The 20,531-nt window shown below is 42.1% G+C and overlaps 1 protein-coding gene across 5 annotated transcripts in view; it reads right to left on the minus strand.

Moving 5' to 3' along the window:
- Window positions 1–20,531, minus strand: part of LOC122655968 (protein FAR1-RELATED SEQUENCE 3-like) — a 68,342-nt gene that overhangs the window by 20,840 nt on the left and 26,971 nt on the right. For 4 of the 5 annotated variants that reach the window (XR_006332026.1, XR_006332025.1, XR_006332024.1 and 1 more), the window contains exon 4: window positions 275–439. Coding sequence is in view for 2 of the 5 variants with exons in the window: in XM_043850367.1 (XP_043706302.1) it covers window positions 275–439 (165 nt within the window). In the remaining 3 variants the exon portion in view is untranslated. The remainder of the gene's footprint in view (window positions 1–274; window positions 440–20,531) is intronic. The other variant, XM_043850368.1, reaches the window with a different exon arrangement.

A 20,531-nucleotide genomic window follows, 5' to 3' on the forward strand; every position in this document is an offset into this window, starting at 1 on the left:
TATTAGCTACGGGTCACATACAATTAAATTGCAAAGACTGAAATGAAACCTTGATATTATTTGACAAGTAACAAATGTTAAAGAAAAAACAATCACTTCAATATTTCTCCAAGTCCCAAAGCACATAGAAATACATTTGTACCCTGGCAACATCACAACTAACACAAATTTAGCAGGGAACTAATGCATGTTCAGAGGTAAAACTTGATTAAGACAATGCCAAATGACTAACAAAAAATTAAGATATAAATTAAAAAAAATCCTCCATGCAGACCTTCAGATTGATAACAGCTACCCGATTAGCCGGCGTTGAGAGCTGCTCACTGATGTAGGCCATAGATCTTAACATTGGTTCTAGTGTAACGCTTGAAAGCTGAAACTTCACCTCTGATTCTCCTGAAGGACCTTTGCTATAATCTTGCAACTGCAACGGGTGAAACTGACATATAGATAAAGTAAATAAAGAAACAAAGTTGTACAAAGGGAAGGAAGTGAACAAAGAATCTCAACAGACCAATCAGTTTGCAGAAATAAAGTGATAAAGAACATAAACTTGTACAAATGAATGGCAGGAAGTCACAGTTAACATAAATAAAGTGATTAAAAGAACAGAAACTTGTACAATGGCAGGAACTCATTAAAAAATCTCAACAGTACATCAGTTTGTCATACATTTTTTAAAGCTCTTACCCAACTAAATCACAGATCAGATAGCCAACACAACAAAATAACTGGAATGACCTTCAAAATTCTTTTTTTTGGGTCGGTGAATAAAAATTTCATTACTAAAATGAAAAGAAACAACAGCCCTCAAATAGGAGGGAGGAAAACAAGAACCAACAGCGGAAGCTCAAACAGGGGAGCCCGCGGGAGATAGAGGAAAGACCCCAGGATACAACAATGAGTCTGTTCCTTGGGGTGTCAATACAAGAAGAGGGAGCAACCGAACTAAGCTTGGATTTAATTTCAAAGGAGATGGAATCCCAAATCTGGTTGGTAGATCTAGATTTGGAGGTCCATTTCCGAAGATTACGCTCCATCCAAATGTGATTGATGGCAGCAGAGAAAGCCATCTTTCCATTCACATCGCAAAGAGTAGATCCACCGAAGGTCATGTCAACCCAAATCCATTCTCGGTCAAAAGGAAGAATCCTCCTGTTTCTTGGCCAGCATTTGGAAAGGATACCTTTCCAGATAGAGTAGGAGAAAGGGCAGTCAAAGAAAAGATGATTTGCATCCTCAATCCCATTCCAACAAAGGCCACAATTAGGAGAGACCATGATGTGGCGGTGCCTAAGGAAAGCTTGCGTTGGGAGGCAATGGGAGAAGACTCTCCAGACCGTGAAGCTGTGCCTTGGAATTTGGTGTTTGTACCAAACAAGTTTCCTCCAAGGAACAAGTGGGAGGCGAGCTCTAACAAGATCCTAAGCTGATTTGGAGCTGAACTTTCCTAAAGAACTTGGCAGCCAAGAGACACAATCATCCCTTATGAAGGATCTTCTGGAGATTGAGGGCAATAAGGTCCAGATAGAGGTAAGAGCTGGGTTTGAGGAGTCAGGGGCATCCCATCCATTGGCATTAAGAATATCAGCCACCAAGGCATTTCTAGGCAGCCCAGAGCCGTAGATAGTTCTAGGACTGACATGATGAAGGAGGATTCCCATAGGATGCCAATGGTCTAACCAGAAGAAGGTAGAGTTCCCATTACCAATGTGAGATTGGATAGATCCAAGAATCAAGGAACGATTGTCAAGAATTTTGCGCTAGGTCCAAGAAGCGTCCAAAGATATGTGGACAGTCCAAATAGAGTCCGAACGAAGAAGGCTCGAATAGATCCAATCCACCCAGATACTTTTTGCCTTAGACACAATCTTCCATAACAATTTGATGATGCCAGCTAAGTTCACATCCTTTATCCTTCAGATTCCCAAACCTCCTTCCACTAATGGATGGCAAACTGAGTCCCAACTGACAGGCCAAAGGAATCTAGAAGCATCAGAACCTTTCCAAAGGAAAGAAGACATGAAGGATTCCAAACATAGTTGTCACGGCGTCACGGCGATCCAAGTCGGTGGAGGGGTGTCACGTCGATATATCGACATGTCGCCCGCCATGTCGTTGCCATGGCGAGCATGTCGACCATGTTTTATTTTCTATTTTCTCTATTTTTAATGTGTTAATAGATGTATACTCAAGCCATGTTTTATTTTTTCTCTATTGTTTCTCAAGTTTTAAGAAGAAAATTCAGAAATCGAAGAAGAAATCGAAGAGGGAAAGAAGAAATCGAAAGAAATCGAAGAGGGAAAGAAGAACGGAAGAAGAAATCGAAGGAAGAAATCGAAAGAAGAAATCGAAGAAAAGAAGAAATGAAGAGGGAAAGAAGAAATCGAAGAGGGAAGAAGAAATCGAAGACAGGAAGAAGAAATCGAAGAGGGAAAGAGAGACAGGAAGAAGAAATCAAAGAGGGTCGCCATGGCGTAGGTCGCCATGCAACCCTCTCCAGCGCCAGGACGCCATGGCGACGCCATAACAACTATGATTCCAAAGACTTTATGATGGACAGAGGCACTCTGTAAATTCCAAACCAATAGATGTAGGAGGCTTGGAGGACAGACTTGACAAGCACCAAATGACCTGCATAAGAGAGAAGTTTGCCTTTCCAAAGTTGAAGCCGTTTCCTAATAAGATCCAGCATAGGAGTGCAATGATGAGCCGATAATCTTGCCAGGATCAAAGGGAGACCCAAATATTTCACAGGAAGCTGACCAATACTGAAACCACATATTCCCTTCAAAGCAGCTTTGACCTCATCAGGAACCCTAGTTAGGAAGAGAAGAGACTTGAGAGGGTTGATCTGAAGCCCCGATAAAGCTTGAAAATGCTGCAAACAGTTCATGATAGACTCAAAGGAAGTAATGGAAGCCTTGGAGATCATGAGATCATCCGCGAACGCCAAATGAGATAGCTTGGGGGCTTTGCATTTGGGGATTGGGGAGATAAGCTGCTGATCAGTACATAATTGGATTTCCCTGGAGAGGATTTCCAAAGCTAAGGTGAAGAGGTAAGGGGATAGAAGGCAGCCTTGGCGCACACCAACAGAAGAGGCAAAGTAACCAGCTGGGCTGCCATTAACAAGCACAGAGAACCTGGGGGTGGAGATGCAGCAATGAATCCAATGAATGAAGACCGGAGGAAACCTCATCTTGATCAAGACTTTAGCAATAAATTCCCATCTCAAAGAATCGAAAGCTTTATGGATATCAATCTTCATAAGAGCAACAGGGGAGTGATTTTTCCTCTCAAAACCTCTGACAATCTCATTGCACAGGAGGATATTGTCAGAAATACTTATACCAGGAATGAAGGCAGACTGGTTTTCACTGACAAGAAGATCCACCACAGTCTTGAGCCTAGAAGCAAGGATCTTAGCTATGAACTTGTAAATCAGGTTGCAAAGGGCAATGGGCCTAAAGTCTATCATCACAGAAGCTCCCTCCTTCTTCGGATTGAGACAGAGAAAAGTATAATTCACCTCAGAGATCTGGCTGGGGTTGAAGAAAAAGCTTCTAATGGCTTTAATGAGATCTTCCTTTATGATATCCCAAGCTACTAAGAAGAGCCCCATGCTGAAACCATCTAGCCCAGGTGCCCGATTCAGCTTGATAGAGTGAATTGCAGCAATAATTTCCTCCGTGGGAATGGCACTAAGAGGCTGAATGAGCTCATTTGGAATGAACTTGTTGAGCACATTTTCAGGGATTTGATCAGCAGCATCCAAGGAACCCGAGAAAAGATTCTTGAAATAATTCGCAGCCATGTCTTTGATATCTTTCACATTAGTGACAGGAGAACCATCAGGAGCATCCAACTGAAAAATGGAGTTGGAGTTGGAGTTGGATTTCAAGGAGCAATGGAAGTAGGCTGAGTTAGAATCCCTCAGGTCCAACCACTTGATCCTGGACTTTTGTCTTAGGAAACTTTCTTCTTGATTGAGGAGCAAGGCTAACTCAAGGGCAGCAGCTTTTTCATCGGCAGCCAATTGGCAATTGAGGTTGTCCATTTGGATTTGCAGCTGAATGTTTGCAGCTTGTCTTTGCAGTCCTGTACATTTTGAGAAATATTGCCAAATATACTAGTATTCCAGACTTTGAGGGCAGATTTCACATTCCTAAGCTTCCTTGCCAAGGCTAGAAGGGGGGAGGAGAAAGCTTGGACAGGCTTGTCCCAAGCATCCTTGACAGTGATCAGAAAAGAGGGGTGGGACTGTGGGAGGACCACATGTCAAAGTATTTAAAAGGCTTTGGACCAAAGGAGTTATAAGGTTGAATGGATAAGGCTATGGGGCTGTGATCAGATATACCAGGAGTGTCAAAATTGGCAAAGGAGGAGGGGAAGGAAGACAGCCATATTTCATTCACTAAGACACGATCCAGGTTGCAATCAATTCTGGAAGGGCCAGCCCTTTTGTTGCTCCAGGAGAAAGGAGGGCCAGTCCAACGGAGATCATCCAAACCCAAGTCTTCGATGCAATCGTTAAAATCAGCCATAGAGTCGAGATCCAAATGGTCACCTCCCTGTTTTTCAAACCCAAATCTGATTACATTAAAATCACCACCAATGCCTCAGGGGAGAGAGCCTATAAGGCCAGAATTATTACGGAGATCAGTCCAAAGAGACTGCCTCAGAACAAGGCAGTTGAAAGCATAGGTAACAGTGAAAAAGAAGGAAAAATGGTTTAGGCAGTCCGAAAAGCTTAAATGGATGTATTGGGCTGAAGAGGAGACCAAGGAAATTTTGATTTTGGTGGGATCTCACAGCACCCATATACGGCCATCAGGGTGGTGGGAATAATTGGCTAAAAAAGACCAGCCGGGAGCAATGGAGTTGGAAATCCTTGCAGCATTTGGTTCTTTGACATGGGACTTGAGCAAGCAGTAAAAAGTAGCTTGAAGATGGTGGATATGGGAACGAACGGCAGCATGTTTACAAGGGGAATTGAGACCCCAAGTATTCCACACAATGCCGAGATTCATTAGAGCAGATTGGTGGATTGCAACTCAGTCCCTAGAAGCCGGGACATGACGCTACGGGAAGCAAAGGAGCTGCGGTGCTGCCGGCTGTAGGAGGCAATGGGATTCGAGCCAGTAGAGGCTGAGGGGACAGGGGAGTTGCAGGGAACACTGGTAAGAGGGGAAACGGGTGAAGAAGAAGAGTTCAAACTGTTGGTCGATGGATCAGGCACCCGAGTACCCGACCCAGATGGGTTAAGAGGAGAGGTGGGTGAGAAAGTGGAGTGGGACCCAGAGAAGGAGACCGACGTGGATTTCTTTTTTTTTTTTCTCCTTCTCTTTCTTGTCTTTCTTTTTGGTTTTACCTTTTTTTGAAGAGGGTTTTTTGGGGATTTGGGTCACATGGGTTTGGGGGGGGAAGGAGACAAAGGCGAGTAATGGTCCACCAAAAGAGGAGAGGAGGAGTTGACATTAAAAGGGGAAATATCGGGAAGAGGTAGGGAAAGAGGAGAACCAGGGGGCAAACGAGAGGGATGACGATGTCTCTCGCAGGAGAGGAGTCGTCAGCCGGAGGGGGGCCAGGTTGCAAAGACTGCAAAGACGACAGCAGAGCACAAGGAAGAGGATCTTCCACAGAGATGGCAGGGCAGGCATCGTCAACCATCGAAGACATGCGAGAGCGACTGCGTGGTACAGTAGAATCAATGATCTGCTCAGAGCAAGTGCCAGGGTCCGTATGGATGTCATCCGTTAAAGCTGCAAATCGGTTTTGACCGATGGACAAAGGGGGTGTAGACAGATTTCGAATTAGGGACCAAACCCCTTCGAATTTCAGTGTTTTTTCTTCTCTCTCTCTCTCTCTCTCTCTTTTTCCCCTCTCTCTCTCTCTCTCTCTCTCTCTCTCTCTTTCTTCTCCCTTGTTCTCCATTCCCATATAGGGCAGCACTGATGAGGTGATCATGCGATCCAGTTGCTCTGATACCATATTGGAACCACTTCCTGTAAAAGGCCAACTTTGTAGGAAAGGGAGGAAACAATATGTATATCATACATGAGCTCTAAGCCTCTAACACGGCAAACTATCCAAAGGGAGACACACGGGTGGATAAATAATTTTTTAACACTTGCCCGCTCCCAGGGGGACTCGATACCGTGACCCCTGTCTACTCTGATACCATGTAGAGAGATTTAAAATTAGGGTAAGGCTTGGATGACTAATTCATCCCAAGCACATCTATATTTATAATCATAATGAAACAATAAAATAATTACATGAGCAATGTGGTACTAAACCACATACAAGAAACAAATAAAATAACGAAGGGAAAAGGTCTAGAATACCCCCACGGTATTCTAGCCCATATATCTAACAGGGGGGATCCCAAAATACTGCCTTGCCGGACCACAGGGACATTCTGGTGCCGGCGGCGAGCTCTCGAACGAGTGCGGCCTCTGGTTTGGAGAGAGTCCGTGGGTTGATGGTGCTCAGATCTTGGCGCAGGGGCAGTCTCCATTGGAAGAGAAGAGTCAAATGGAGGAGCACAGAGAGCTGAGTCGTGCCCAAATTTCTTGTAGAACAAACATTGACGGGGTTTCCAATCAAAATGGACTTCCTGTTCGAACGACTGTTCTTCTCCATCGTTTACAGTGATGATAGTCGGCAGGTGTTCATCTGTTGTAACTTCCACACAGATGCGAACATAAGCAAGGCGAAGCTTCCTCATAGTGTGCATGTCCGAGAACAGCGGTTTGCCCAACACCGATCCCACTACACTAAGGCCATCAGTACACCATAAGTGGAGAGGGAGACCTGGAAGCGAAACCCAGAGGGGGATGGAAGAGAGGTCTACACGACGAAGCTGCAAGTACCGGTGCCACTGCCGGAGAAAAATAGGCTTCTTACCGACTTGCCAGGGCCCACCTTCAAGCACATGGTTCTTGTCAAGGTCATTAGAGAACTTGAAAATTAAGAATCCATTGGACAGGAGGTAGATATCGAGAGTGCCAAGGGTTTTCCATTGCCGAGAAAGAGAGGATTTGACAATATGAAAAGAAGGTCTGGAGCCGAGGAAGTGACCCGCTAAACAAGACTCCCAAATCTTGGCTTCATCATCTAGAGCACTCGAGAAGCAGGATGCAATCTTAGTAAAACCAACCACCAAAGGAGCAACGAAATGAAGAGGGAGGCCTTCAGTCGAGAGGGGGGAGTTTAAAAGAGACCTCCACCTAGGGGGCTCAGAAGGAAGGGCAGAAGCAGTAGGAGGGTCAAGGATTGGAGGAGGAGAGGGAGATGGCATTCTGCCGGCAGGATTAAGAGATTCTGGTTACCGGAGAATGCAGGTTGCCGGAGAAGGACTCACAGGTTGCCGGAGAAGCAGGTCCCATGTCTCTGATTCAGAAGTTCGGTTTAGGCTTAGTTTGGCAGTTGTTTTTTCCACAACCAATGTTGTGTCCTCTTGAGAGAGAAAAACGCCTTGTAGGAGTTACTGCCTTCTTTGATTGATTAAGGAATTTGAAAGCAAACAACTGAGGTAGTTTACCACTACATGATGAAAGAAGTTGAATGGAATCAGAGTGTAGGGGACCAATATCCTTCTACAAGAAACCACTTGTATCATACTGGACCTGATAAAACATGCTTCAAAATTCTTAATGGTTCACATGGAGCAAATTTGACTTTTTGACTGTAAACCCAATTTTTTTTCCCAATTTAAGTTGCTTGAGAATAAAGTACTTTCCACATTTTCATCTTTCATGGATAACATAGTTATCAAGGCAACAAGGCGACCATGGTGTTTTAGAGGGTGCAAAATCAAGGCAGCAAGGCGCCTTAGGCATCCACGACACCTAGGCAACGCCTTGATAACTATGATGAATAACCATTTTATATTAATACAAAGATATGATCCATGGACACAAAAACAGACTCGGTGTCAGAAACTAAAATCGATGTATGAGACCTGGATAGATAAATAGTTTACAGGATCCCAATAAATAAATAGTTGACATAAATATATAAAAAATGTAAGCCACTATGCGAAAGCAGGGGTAAGGCTGAGTACATTATGAACCTCCCCAGACCCTGCAGTGGCGAGAGCCTCGTGCACTGGGTATGCCCTTTTTTTAACATGTTGGGTAAATTACGAGTTTTTTACTTTTTTATTCCTTCAATAGAATCGTAGCAGATGGGTTGAGGAGTTTGATTCAAACTCTATTTCAGTGTTTGAGTTTGAGTAGGTTTACTTTTGTTGCAAGTCTTTAACAACACCTCAGCCTTCCTGTTAAGAATAGTGTTATCAGGGGTATATATGTACATACCCCTCTTTTATGTATTCTATGTGTCATTTGTATAAGGCTAAGGGCATGTGTGTAATTTTACATTCTTTTCAATATAAGCTTGTTTGTCTCTAGTTTAGAGACAACAGATTTTCCCCAAATCGTGTCTGAACTCTTAGCTCTCTTGGAGCCTTTTTCTTCCTTCTTCATCTACTCTAAAACCTAACATGGTATCAGAGCTGTTTGTTCCTGGAGTTTGAAGGCGTTTGAAGGTGTTTGAAGGTTGCTTGGAAGGCTAGGGTTAGCTTTCATCTCTTGGTTCTTGCTGGTATTCGAAGGTAACCTTAGGGTATCTTCACAAAGCTGTTTCTCACTTGTTTGGCATCCAAATGGAGAGCAACCAGATGCTCTAGTTTCGAGTGGAAGTCCTCTTTCTTCTCATTGGATCATCTCCAGCCTATTGGAAGCATCAAAGGGTAGAATCTGCATTTCGGCCAGACCTATTCTGCACCTTTTTCCGCCAGCCTGGGTTCTAGAAGTGACAAAGCTCATCAGTAGAGCTTTGTTTGCTGTTTTTTTCTGGGTCACTTAGCATCGTTTTTTGATAAGGGAGGTTTGCCTTTGTCACTCCCCTGCTGTTTGATGATTATTTGAGGTTCTACAACCTTTTTTTCAAGTTTCTTGTCTCTGTTTGCCTCTGTTTTTTACTGCTGTGTTTGAGGAGAAGTTGTTGTGATTGAAGTGTTGTTGTTTGGACCTATCAGGTGTTTGGTTTGAGGTCAAAATGGGTGAAAAAAATGTTGAAACAGCCTTGCCTATATCTGCAGACCCAACTGTTGCAGCAACCCTAGCCCCTTTATATGAGAGCCCAAATGTGCAGCTCCCCATTGTCAAGTTGGACAATTCCAATTACCTGGATTGGTCTCGATCCATGAAATTGATTCTTCGGTGTAGGGGGAAGATGGGATACATAAATGGCAGCATCAAGGCCCCCCTTCCTACCGAGCAAGGGTACTCCAAATGGGACACTGAGAATTCTCTTGTGATGGCTTGGCTTCTTTTCTCAATGAACCCTAAGATTGGAAGGAGGTTTATGGGCAAGGAGACTGCCAAAGACATTTGGGATAGTGTGGCCCGTATCTTTGATCGAGTTGGGGACTCTACAAAGGTGTACCAACTTCTCCAACAGATTGTTAGCATGCGCCAGGGTGATAGCAGCATCTCTGACTACTATAGTCTTGTTGTGGGCCTGTGGGAGGAGTATGATCACTATAGAGATCTTCAGCTGTGTCCTGATGATGAGGTCAAGGTGCACCGATTGTTTGAGAAAGAGAGGGTCCTATTTCTTCTTGGCGGCCTTCATTTTGAATTTGAGCCTCTTAGGGTACAAATCCTTGGCCGACCAAGTCTTCCCTCACTGGAGGAGGTGTGTGGATATCTACAGAGTGAGGAGACCCGTAGGGGTGCCATGGGGACTACTCCCAACCCTACTATTGAGCGTTCTGCTCTTGTTTCTTCCACCCCTCAGGACTCTACTAAGGGAGCTGATAAGGGGGCTGCTAAGGGATCTACGAAGGGCCGATTTTTATGTGACCATTGTGGTAAATCTGGGCATACAAAGGATTTTTGTTGGGATCTCCATGGAAATCTGGGCATACAAAGGATTTTTGTTGGGATCTCCATGGGAAGCCCCCTCCTGGTTCCTCTGGGGGACTGAAGGGACAGCAGAAGAAGGGGCCTAAGGCTCATGTTGGGGCCATTGAAGCTGATTCATCCTCTCTTTCCAAAGAAGACATTGCTGCATTTCGCCGGGTTGTTGCCGACCTGGATGGGTCCTCTGCTACTCCTACTTCCACTGCACTACAGGCTTCCTCCTCCTCCTCCGGCACCACACGTTGGGTCATCGACTCGGGTGCCACGGATCATATGACTGGTAGGTCTCAGCTGTATAATTCCTATTCTGTTTGTTCTGGGAAAGATAAGGTAAAAATTGCTGATGGTTCCTTCTCGTCCATTTCTGGTAAGGGAGATATCAAGGTTACCCCTTTTTTACCTTTGAAGTCTATCTTTCATGTTCCCAACTTTGCCACTAACCTTCTTTCAGTTAGCCAATTGACTAAATCTTTAAACTGCTTTGTCACCTTCTTCCCAACCCATTGTCTTTTTCAGAATTTGGTGACGAGGAAGGTGATTGGCAGTGGTCGTGAGACTAATGGCTTATATGTTTTGGAGACTGGTGTTTTCCCGATTGTGCAAGCTCAATCCTATGTTTGTGGGCAAGAAGGTGGACGTACTCAGGAGGATATTTTGCTTTGGCATCGTCGTTTGGGGCACCTTTCCTTTTCTGTTATGAGGAAACTGTTACCTCATTTATTTACTTCTTTTCCTGTCACTCATGTTTTTCATTGTGAACCTTGTCTATTTGCCAAAAGTTGTAAAACAGTTTATGCATCTAATGGTAATAGATCTACTTCACCTTTTCATCCTATCCATACTGATGTGTGGGGGCCTTCCCCTATTACCTCTTTGCGTGGCTTCCGCTATTTTGTTTCTTTCATTGATGACTATTCTCGGGTTACTTGGGTTTACCTGTTGAAACACAAAAGTGATGTCTATGTTGCATTTAAAAATTTTTATGAGTTAGTGTATACCCAATTTCAAACTCGGATCCAAATTGTCCGTCTTGACAAAGATGGGGAGTATATGTATAGTGGCTTGGAAACCTTTTTTTCTGACCATGGCATTATTCATCAGGTGGCCTGTATTGATACCCCACAACAAAATGGGGTGGCGGAAAGAAAAAATCGCCATCTCCTTGAAGTAGCTAGATCCCTTTGGTTTACCATGCATGTTCCCAAAACTTTTTGGTCTGATGCCCTACTTACTACTGTCTTTCTTATTAATCATATGCCGTCCAGTGTCTTGAACTTCAAAGTTCCTCTTGATGTCTTACCCTCACGTTCTTCTTCTTTCTCTCTTCCACCAAGGGTGTTTGGTTGTATTTGCTATGTACATATTAGCAAATCTGCCCGCACTATATTGGATCCTAAGGCTCCAAAGTGCATCTTTCTTGGGTATTCCTCCACCTCCAAAGGGTATAAATGCTATCATCCTCCTACTCGTCGGTGGCTTCTTTCCAAAGATGTCCATTTCTTTGAAACCATACCGTATTTTCAGTCACCTCTTCAGGGGGAGTGTTCATCTCTTGGTGGTGGTATTGAGGGTGAAGAGGTTCCTGAGTTTGTTTCATTTCCTTTCTCCTCTCTTGTCCCTATTTCCCCTTTTCAGATTGACAAGGGAAAGAAAAATTCTGTGGATACTGTTGATGAGGGGGAGCCTCCTAGTGCACAGGTGAACAGAAAACAGGGGGAGCTACTGGTGTATACGAAGGACAGGAGAAATCCTTCTTCATGGCTTCCTATAAAGAAGACTTGCCATAATCCTCCTTCGTCTCCTCATCCTGAGCCTCCATCCATCGAGACAAGTATACCTCCCTCCACTTCTGCACCCTCAGACTTAGATCTTCCTATTGCTCACCGTAAGGGAACTTGGGCATGTACTAATCCCATTGCCAAGTTTGTTTCCTATGATTCTATCTCCCTTACAGGTATAGCCTTCACTATAGCTATCTCATCCATATCTATTCCCAAGAATGTAGCAGAGGCTATGGCAGATCCAAAATGGAGAGAAGCAATGAACACAAAGATGTTGGCTCTTGAGAAGAATCACACTTGGGACCTTGTTGAACTCCCTAAAGGGAGAATCCTTGTTGGATGCAGATGGGTATTCACAGTCAAGTTCAAGTCTGATGGTACTCTGGAGAGGTATAAGGCAAGACTTGTCGCCAAGGGTTATACACAGGTGTATGGCATTGACTATCAGGAAACCTTTGCTCCAGTGGCCAAGCACAACTCCATCCGTGTACTTCTCTCAATGGCTACAAATCTTGATTGGCCATTGTACCAGCTTGATGTGAAGAATGCATTCCTACATGGTGATCTAGAAGAAGAGGTTATATGCATCCTCCTGGGTTCAAGCATACTGGTGACAATGGGAAAGTGTGTCATCTTAGGAAGGCTCTTTATGGACTCAAACAGTCTCCTAAGGCCTGATTTGAGAGATTTAGACAAGCCCTCCTACAAAATGGATATACTCAAAGTCAAGCTAATCACACATTGTTTATACAAACAAAGGGCAGCACTATTACAGCTCTCATTGTTTATGTTGATGACATTGTGGTCACGGGAAACAGTGAAGCTGAAATCTCAAAGCTTAAGCTTTATTTGGCTCGACAGTTTAAGATCAAAGATCTCGGTCCATTGAAGTATTTTCTGGGGATTGAAGTTTTAAGATCCAAGCAAGGGATCAACGTTTGCCAAAGGAAGTTTGTTCTTGATCTACTTACAGAGACAGGCTACTTAGGATGCAAACTAGGGGAAGATTGTGGTGAACCTCTTGTGGATGCTGAAAAATATCAAAGATTAGTAGGCAAGCTAATCTATCTTTCCCTCATTAGACCTGACATAACCTACGCTGTGGTGAGTCAGTTTATGCATGCACCTAAGATGGGACATCTTGATGCAGTCTACAGGATCCTTAGGTATTTGAAGTCATGGCCTTGAAAGGGCCTTCTCTTCTCTAGGAATGGTCACTTGAGAATTGAAGTATATACAGATGCTGATTGGGCCGGGTCTATTTTTGATAGAAGGTCCACCTCCGGATACTGTACTTTTGTTGGGGGAAACTTAGTCACCTGGAGAAGTAAGAAGCAACCTGTGGTAGCTAGGTCAAGTGCTAAAGCAGAGTTTAGAGCCATGGCTCATGGTGTGTGTGAAATCTTGTGGTTGAATAAACTTGTTCAAGAATTAGGGTTTGAGACGACTGAACCTATGAGTTTATACTGTGATAACAAGGCAGCCATAAGTATTGCTCACAATCCGGTTCAATATGACCGGACAAAGCATGTTTAGGTTGACAGACACTTTATCAAGGAGAAGATAGAGTCTAAGACTATTTGTACTCCTTTTGTGAAGACAAATGAACAAGTGGCAGACATCTTCACCAAAGTACTTAGCTCTCATTACTTTAGTTTTATGTTAGACAAGCTGGGTATGTATGACATATACCACCCAGCTTGAGGGGGAGTGTTAAGAATAGTGTTATCAGGGGTATATATGTACATAACCCCTCTTTTATGTATTCTGTGTCATTTGTATAAGGCTAAGGGCCTGTGTGTAATTTTACATTCTTTTAAATATAAGCTTGTTTGTCTCTAGTTTAGAGACATAACAGATTTTCCCCAAATCGTGTTTGAACTCTTAGCTCTCTTGGAGCCTTTTTCTTCCTTCTTCATCTACTCTAAAACCTAACATATCCAAACTAAATGGGGTCGGCTACGTGGATCCTTTCAAAACAAAGTGGGGAAAACTGAGATCCACACAAAGGGAAATGAAAGTAAGAAGAATGAAGAAATGGAAAATGAAAAATGAAAGTAAGAGGAAAGAGGATAGCGCAGGAAAATCTCAGCTACATGGTGTGGACAACGTGGATCCTTGCCCTCCAATAGGCTCTATCTGAGGTCACCTTGGCACAAGACCCAAACTATGCATGTCATTCTTCACAACCTCACCTATGGTCATTTTAGGCCTGCCCCTAACTCTTCTAGCTCCTTCAGTCGGAATCAGATCAATCCTCCATACCGGGGGGCATCCCCAAGCCTCCGTTGCACATGGCCAAACCACCTCAGACGACATTCTAAGAGCTTGTTGCTGATCACGGCAACTCCCACATCAACTCTAATACGCTCGTTCTTTACTTAATCCTTCCTAGTTTTGCCGCACACCCATCTTAACATCCTCATCTCTGCAACACATAGCTTCGTTATATGACACTTCTTAACTGCCCAACATTCCGCCCCATACATCATAACAAGTCAGACAACAGTCATGTAGAACTTTCCTTTAAGCTATAAAGGAATGTTTCGGTCTCACAGTACTCCGATCGCACCTCTCCATTTCATCCATCCCACTTTAATTCTTTGTGAGACATCATCATCTATGTCACCTTCATTGTGTACGATAGACCCCAAATATCTAAAATAATCACTTAGTAGTATCTTTGTCTCCTCAATTTTTACCATGTCATCATTTATCATAGTGTGACTAAAGTTACACATCATATACACCATCTTTGATCTACGAATCTTAAAGCCTCTTGTTTCCAAGGTCAATCTCCACAACTCTAACTTAGCGTTAGTCCCTGCATTTGTCTTATCCACCAAAACGATATCAATAGCAAAGAGCATACACCACGGTACCTCGTCTTGGATGTTCTTGGTTAACTCATCCATGATAAGCGCAAACAAATAAGGGCTTAGGGCTGATCCTTGATGTAACCCAACCGTAATTGGGAATTCCTTGCCTTGGCCTCCAATAAATCTCACACTGGTAACCACACCCCCATACACAGGGTTTAAAGTATCGGTCTGTAACGTATAGTATCGGCCGATACTTACCGGTATTGGTAGGTATCGATACGATATTGACCGATACGTCTCCTTTTTTTTTTAAATGAAAGTGTATCGTATTGTATCGACCGATACAAGTCGATACGATACGATCGACACAATCGATACATACTTCATCTGGCGATTTTTATGGATTTAATACGTATTGATATGTATAGATACATATCGATACAAACCATTTAAAGTTTACTTTTTGCCAAAAAAACAACCCAGAAACTACGGAGGCAGAAAAAACACTCTCCAGCGGGATGCAACTCACATGTTGTATAGGTGCTGGTAGTAGTGGTGTTAGTGGTAGTGGTGGTGGGGGGGGGGGGGGGAGGGGGGGTTAAAGTATCGGTATGTATCGTATCGTATCGGCTGATACGTATCAGTATTGGTCGGTGTCAATACAATACTGACTGATACGTCTCTTGTTTTTTAAAAAAATTTTGTATCAAGTGTATCAATAGTATTGACCGATACGTGTCGATACGATTGATACATATCGATGCGTACTTTTATTTATCCCGTTTAATTTTAAATCTAAATGTACCAATATGTATCGATACATTTAACGTAAAGCTCACCTTTTGGCCAAAACATGAACCAGAAAGTGTAGAGGCAGAAAAAACACCTTCCAGCCAAGGTTAAAAGCTTGAAAACTTGGATTTTAACTCCATTTTTCACCCAAATCTTATTAGGGCTTCCATTCAATAGTGAAGAACAAATCAAACTGTGGTGGAACATCATTTGCATCGTCCAACAACCTAAAATCGAAGATTGAAAGAGATTTTGAAGGGAAGAATATGTTTTTTCAAAAAACTTGATTTTTTTCTTCAAATCTTGCTTTTTAGTTCTGTTTTTTTGCTATGAATCCATGCATTTAGATTTAACTAAGCTATTAGATGCATGCATGACAAACATTTGCAAGGATTTGAACTCAAATCCACTATTTTCATCCAAAAATGAAAAATGTCTTCCATAAATTTTTTTTTATTTCTTCCAAAAATCAAGTCCTATGCTTATGGGAAAATTATATGTAGTACATATACATCAGATCTATCACCTTTAATGTAGTATTAATATTTCATTAATAATCTGTATTTTTTTTATTTTATGGAATTAAAAAAATAATAAAAAATGAAAAAAAAATCATCTTTAATCTTTCATTATAGTTTGATTAAATCATCCAATGGCTGAAATGCATGACAAGCCTTAGATTGATGTTATTTTTATCATTACTTACAATATTATTTCATATTTTAATTTTTGAAAAATGGGAAATTTTGACAATAATAGTGGAAAATAAAAAAAATTTGATTAAAGTTGGTTTAATATACTTTGCTAAGTACTTGCAATGCATGAAATGCATCATATCAACAACAACAGAATGCATACAATGTGCAACTTTTGTTACACTCAGCATTTTGGAGGTGGAGTAACTCGGCAAAAACAACACATGGCAGGAGGATATGGAAATGTTGCCAAGTGTAAAAAGTACCCTATAGAGTTAAGTAGGGCAATGCAAAAACACCTTAGAGATGCTAAAAATAAATCTACTCAAGCACAGAAGTATGAGGATGTTTTGGTAGAAAATTTAATGGAAGATTTCAAGGATTATGAAGGATCAGATATGGAAGCAGAGGAGGACCCAGAGTTGGCATGGGTGATGCAACAGTCACGACATAAAGCAAGAGAGAAATAGTGGGGAGCTGAGCAATTGAGAAGAAGTCAATCAGCTCGACCACAACATCAGGGCCCTGAAGAAGTTAGTGTTGGTTCCGCTTGACGTCCATATGTAGGTGAGGGTAAGGAGCCTGCTGGCCTTAGTAGAGCAACCACTGTCGAGGGAATGTTTGACCGGTTTGCGAAGAGTGGTAAGGGTAAGAGGAAGAAGAGCCCAGATATCCGAGACATGGATCTTAATGTCTAAAAAGCAATAGATGAAGGCCAACAGAGGATTGAAGAAAGCTTTCAGCCCAAAACATTAAGTAAAATGATAGGTAAAGCAATCTCCAGATGGTTCCACAGTTCCATGATTCCACCTCACGAGGCCAAAGATCTCCACTTCAAGGCTATGGTAAAGGAGATTCAACGTTGTGGGAAAAATGTTAAGCCACCCACGCCGTATGAGATTGTTGGGCCTTACTTAGATGATATTGTGAAAAAGGTGCATGTATATATTGAGAGGTTCAAGGAGAAGTTACCTTTATATGGAGTGACCATCATGTGTTATGGGTGGAGTGGACCGACAAGATTGTCCGTCATTAATTTCCTTATATATTGTTACGGCCGAACGATCTTCCACAAGTTGGTCAATGCATCTAGTGAAATCAAAGATGTCCATTACTAGTATAAGTTAATGGATGATGTTGAGGAAGAGGTAGGAGAAGATAATGTCGTTCAAATAGTGACTGACAATGCAGCAAATTTCAAAAAGGCCGGACATTTGCTTATGTTGAAGAGGAAGCATCTATTTGAGACACCATGTACAGCTCATTGTATAGATTTGATGTTCAAGGACATAGGAGATTTGCCAAATATCCAACAGGTGGTTGTTGATGCAAAGAAAATCACCAACTTTATTTATAATCACAGTTGGGTTTTGGCATTCATAAGGAGGCACACGAGAGGGGATTTAGTGAGGCCTGCAGACACAAGATTTGCAACAAATTATATTGCAATTGATAGTCTCCGTTCTCGAAAGGATGGTTTGCTTAAGATGTTCACCTCTTTTGACTGGTTGACAAGCAATTATGCAAAGTCTGAAATTGGAAGAAATGTTCAAACCCTTGTCACCTCCACAAAGTTTTGGGAAAGGGTGCGCCAACTCCATACAATTATGATGCCACTCTTTTGTCTTCTTAAAGAGGTTGATGGGGATAAGGAGCAGACCGTGGGTAAGATGATGGAAACCATGGAAGTAGTTAAGAAGAAGATACAAGAGGATAACCCAATGTCAAGCAAGAAGTTTTTGAAAATTATAGAAGACCGATGGGCAAGGATGTTGCTTCATGATATTCATTAGGCAAGTAATCTTATAACTCATCCTTATATAGATGACTTACAGTCATTTTAAACACTTACTATTTACTTATTAGTATCCTAACCATCAAGTACAAACCATGCATGTGTGGCATATTATTTGAATCCGGATATTCAATACACCAATAATATAGGATATAGAGCAGATTTAATAGAATCTCTATGTAAGTTGTCAACAGATTGGAACCAGATGTGGGCAATGCCACAATTGCCATGCATGAGGTTAGTAATACATTAATGTTTAAAAGATTGAGACAGAGAATATATTAAAGAACAGTTTAAGTGGTTAACTAATATTTTAATACCTCTCTAGGCTAAGTATTTTCTGGAGGCCACTCGTGATTTTGTTGATAGAATGACTATCCATGCTAAGGGCACACAACGCCCTGGTAAGTTAGCCAGTTAGGTTTAATAATTTATTATGTTATTTAAAATTTGTTTCAAACTTTTATTATTTCATTTATTATTGTGCAGCTGATTGGTGGGTCAACCATGGGGGTACTAGTGCTCCACACTTAACGACAATTGTAATTCGGGTGTTATTCCTAACAGCATCCTCTAGTGGCTGCAAACGTAACTGGAGTACATTCGGGTTAATACAAACCAAACCCCGTAATCATCTCAGTTATTCAAAATTGGAGAAGTTAGTCCATGTACATTACAATATGAAGTTGAAGCTGAAATATTTAGAGTTGGAGAGAGATGGGGATGAAGTAGATGTCCACCCAACCAACATCAACTACCTACTTGACGAAGAAGATCTAGTTAGAGCATGGATAGAGAACACCAATAAGGTATTGGTGATCGATCACTTAAGTGAGGATCTCCAAACAACCACACCTGATCCAATCATAGAGAACATCATTCGACAATTTGATGATGATGAAACACATGCACCATCACAAGAACAAGGTCTTAATGTTGAAGAGGATGTCAGTAGCCCTGATGAAGGTTTAATTAGGTGGATGAGGTCAAGTCACCCGTATGGAGGAACTCAACAAGATATTGAAGCTGATGAAGGCAGCTATGGTGATGGCGGTGTTGATGTTGTTGTTGATGATAATGATGGTGGTGGTGGTGGTGGTGGCCATGGTGCTAGTAGTGGTACTGGTGGTAGTGGTGGTGGTGATGGTGGTCGTGGGGCTTCACAATATTATGTTGGGATGCAGTTCACATAAGAGGAAGGATACATATGCTACCCAAGATATTAATCATGGTGGTCGCCAACAGACTAAAAATCGAAAGGGTAAGCATTCCCACAATGCACATGATAGTGATGTGCTTATGAGTGGCATGGAGTCACTTAGCATTTGTTCAGATCATGTTGGTGCTTCATCAGGCCATGGGCATTATGCATCAGGTTCTTCTTCGGTCTATGGACATAAGGCTTCTTTAGGGTATAGAAATTATGGATACGCTGAGGCACAACCACAACTTAGTGCTTTACCGACATTAGCCACTCTAGAGCAGTACACATGATTCTACTATGAGTGGGAGACACATTACCATTAGTAAATTTCGACTAGGGTCAATATTGTGCTTATGTTCGGTCAGTACACAACATCATCCTAGTCGCTCCTATTCTTGAAGACCCTTCCAGACATGAGTTTGATACACCCCAACATTCTTCATGGCAATAGAGTGACTCTACATGTAAGAAAAATCATCTTTTATAACAATTTCAATTTAATGCACTTGTTTGGTTATACATTATTCTCCATTTTAGTGTTTATGCATGATATATGTTATATATTGCTTGTTTATATTGTTTTCTGTGTCCAAAAGTGTATTTTCATGTGTTTTTTACCATTTTAATGTGTTTCTACACCGTTCAATACGTATCTTCAATACACTACAATACAATATGTCTTGATGCGTCCGGGGTTCGAAGACCCTATTCGGATCACCTATGGGCCCACTCGAATAATAGATAACTCAAGTCCAAGGTACAATGGCACAATTGTAAATAACCAGAATTTCTAAGGGTTAAACTGGTTGGTAATGAAGATGGGATCTAATAGTAATTAGATTTATTGTGTAGGAATGAACTTGGAAGCAAAGTTGAAACATGGGACACGAGGAAATAAGTAATAAAGGAAGGGGTATTTTAGGAAACTCAACAAATAAAATAAGTAAAACAAAAATCGTGAGCTGGGAGTCTTCTTCAACCTTGCACTCAACACTCATGGCGGAAACAGTGGGAGATCGAGAGGAATAACTCCATCGCGGAAGCACAACTGAGTCTGCTGGTTTGAGGCTATGATCAAAACCCCAAGCTCTCTTGAATGCACACCATTAGCAGCCCAAGCACTACACAGGTAAGAGGTATTTGATGTCTGAAACAACCACTGGCAAAGAAGGGTAAACGTGATCTAAAGAGTGGTTCTGCAACTCACACATATAGCAAGGTTTGGGAAGGGGATACACAGGTGATGTCTCCCTACAGTAGGGTTTCCCTTACCCCAAACTGTCTCGATAACAAGGGCTGAATCGATGGAACTCAAACTAATTGTAAGGGCTGTTACTACTGTCGAGAAACGAAAAGAACCAGAAAAGAAGAAGAAGAAGAATGAAAGAGAGATCACACGGAAGAGAAGGGGGGGTATCGCTGGGAGAAGAAGATAAGAAAAGAAGAGGGAGGAGGGGAAGGGAGCTCACACAAGCACCACAAGCCACACAGGCGCAACCAACTC

Source organism: Telopea speciosissima, chromosome 3 (genome assembly GCF_018873765.1).
Source record: "Telopea speciosissima isolate NSW1024214 ecotype Mountain lineage chromosome 3, Tspe_v1, whole genome shotgun sequence".
NCBI lineage: Eukaryota > Viridiplantae > Streptophyta > Magnoliopsida > Proteales > Proteaceae > Telopea > Telopea speciosissima.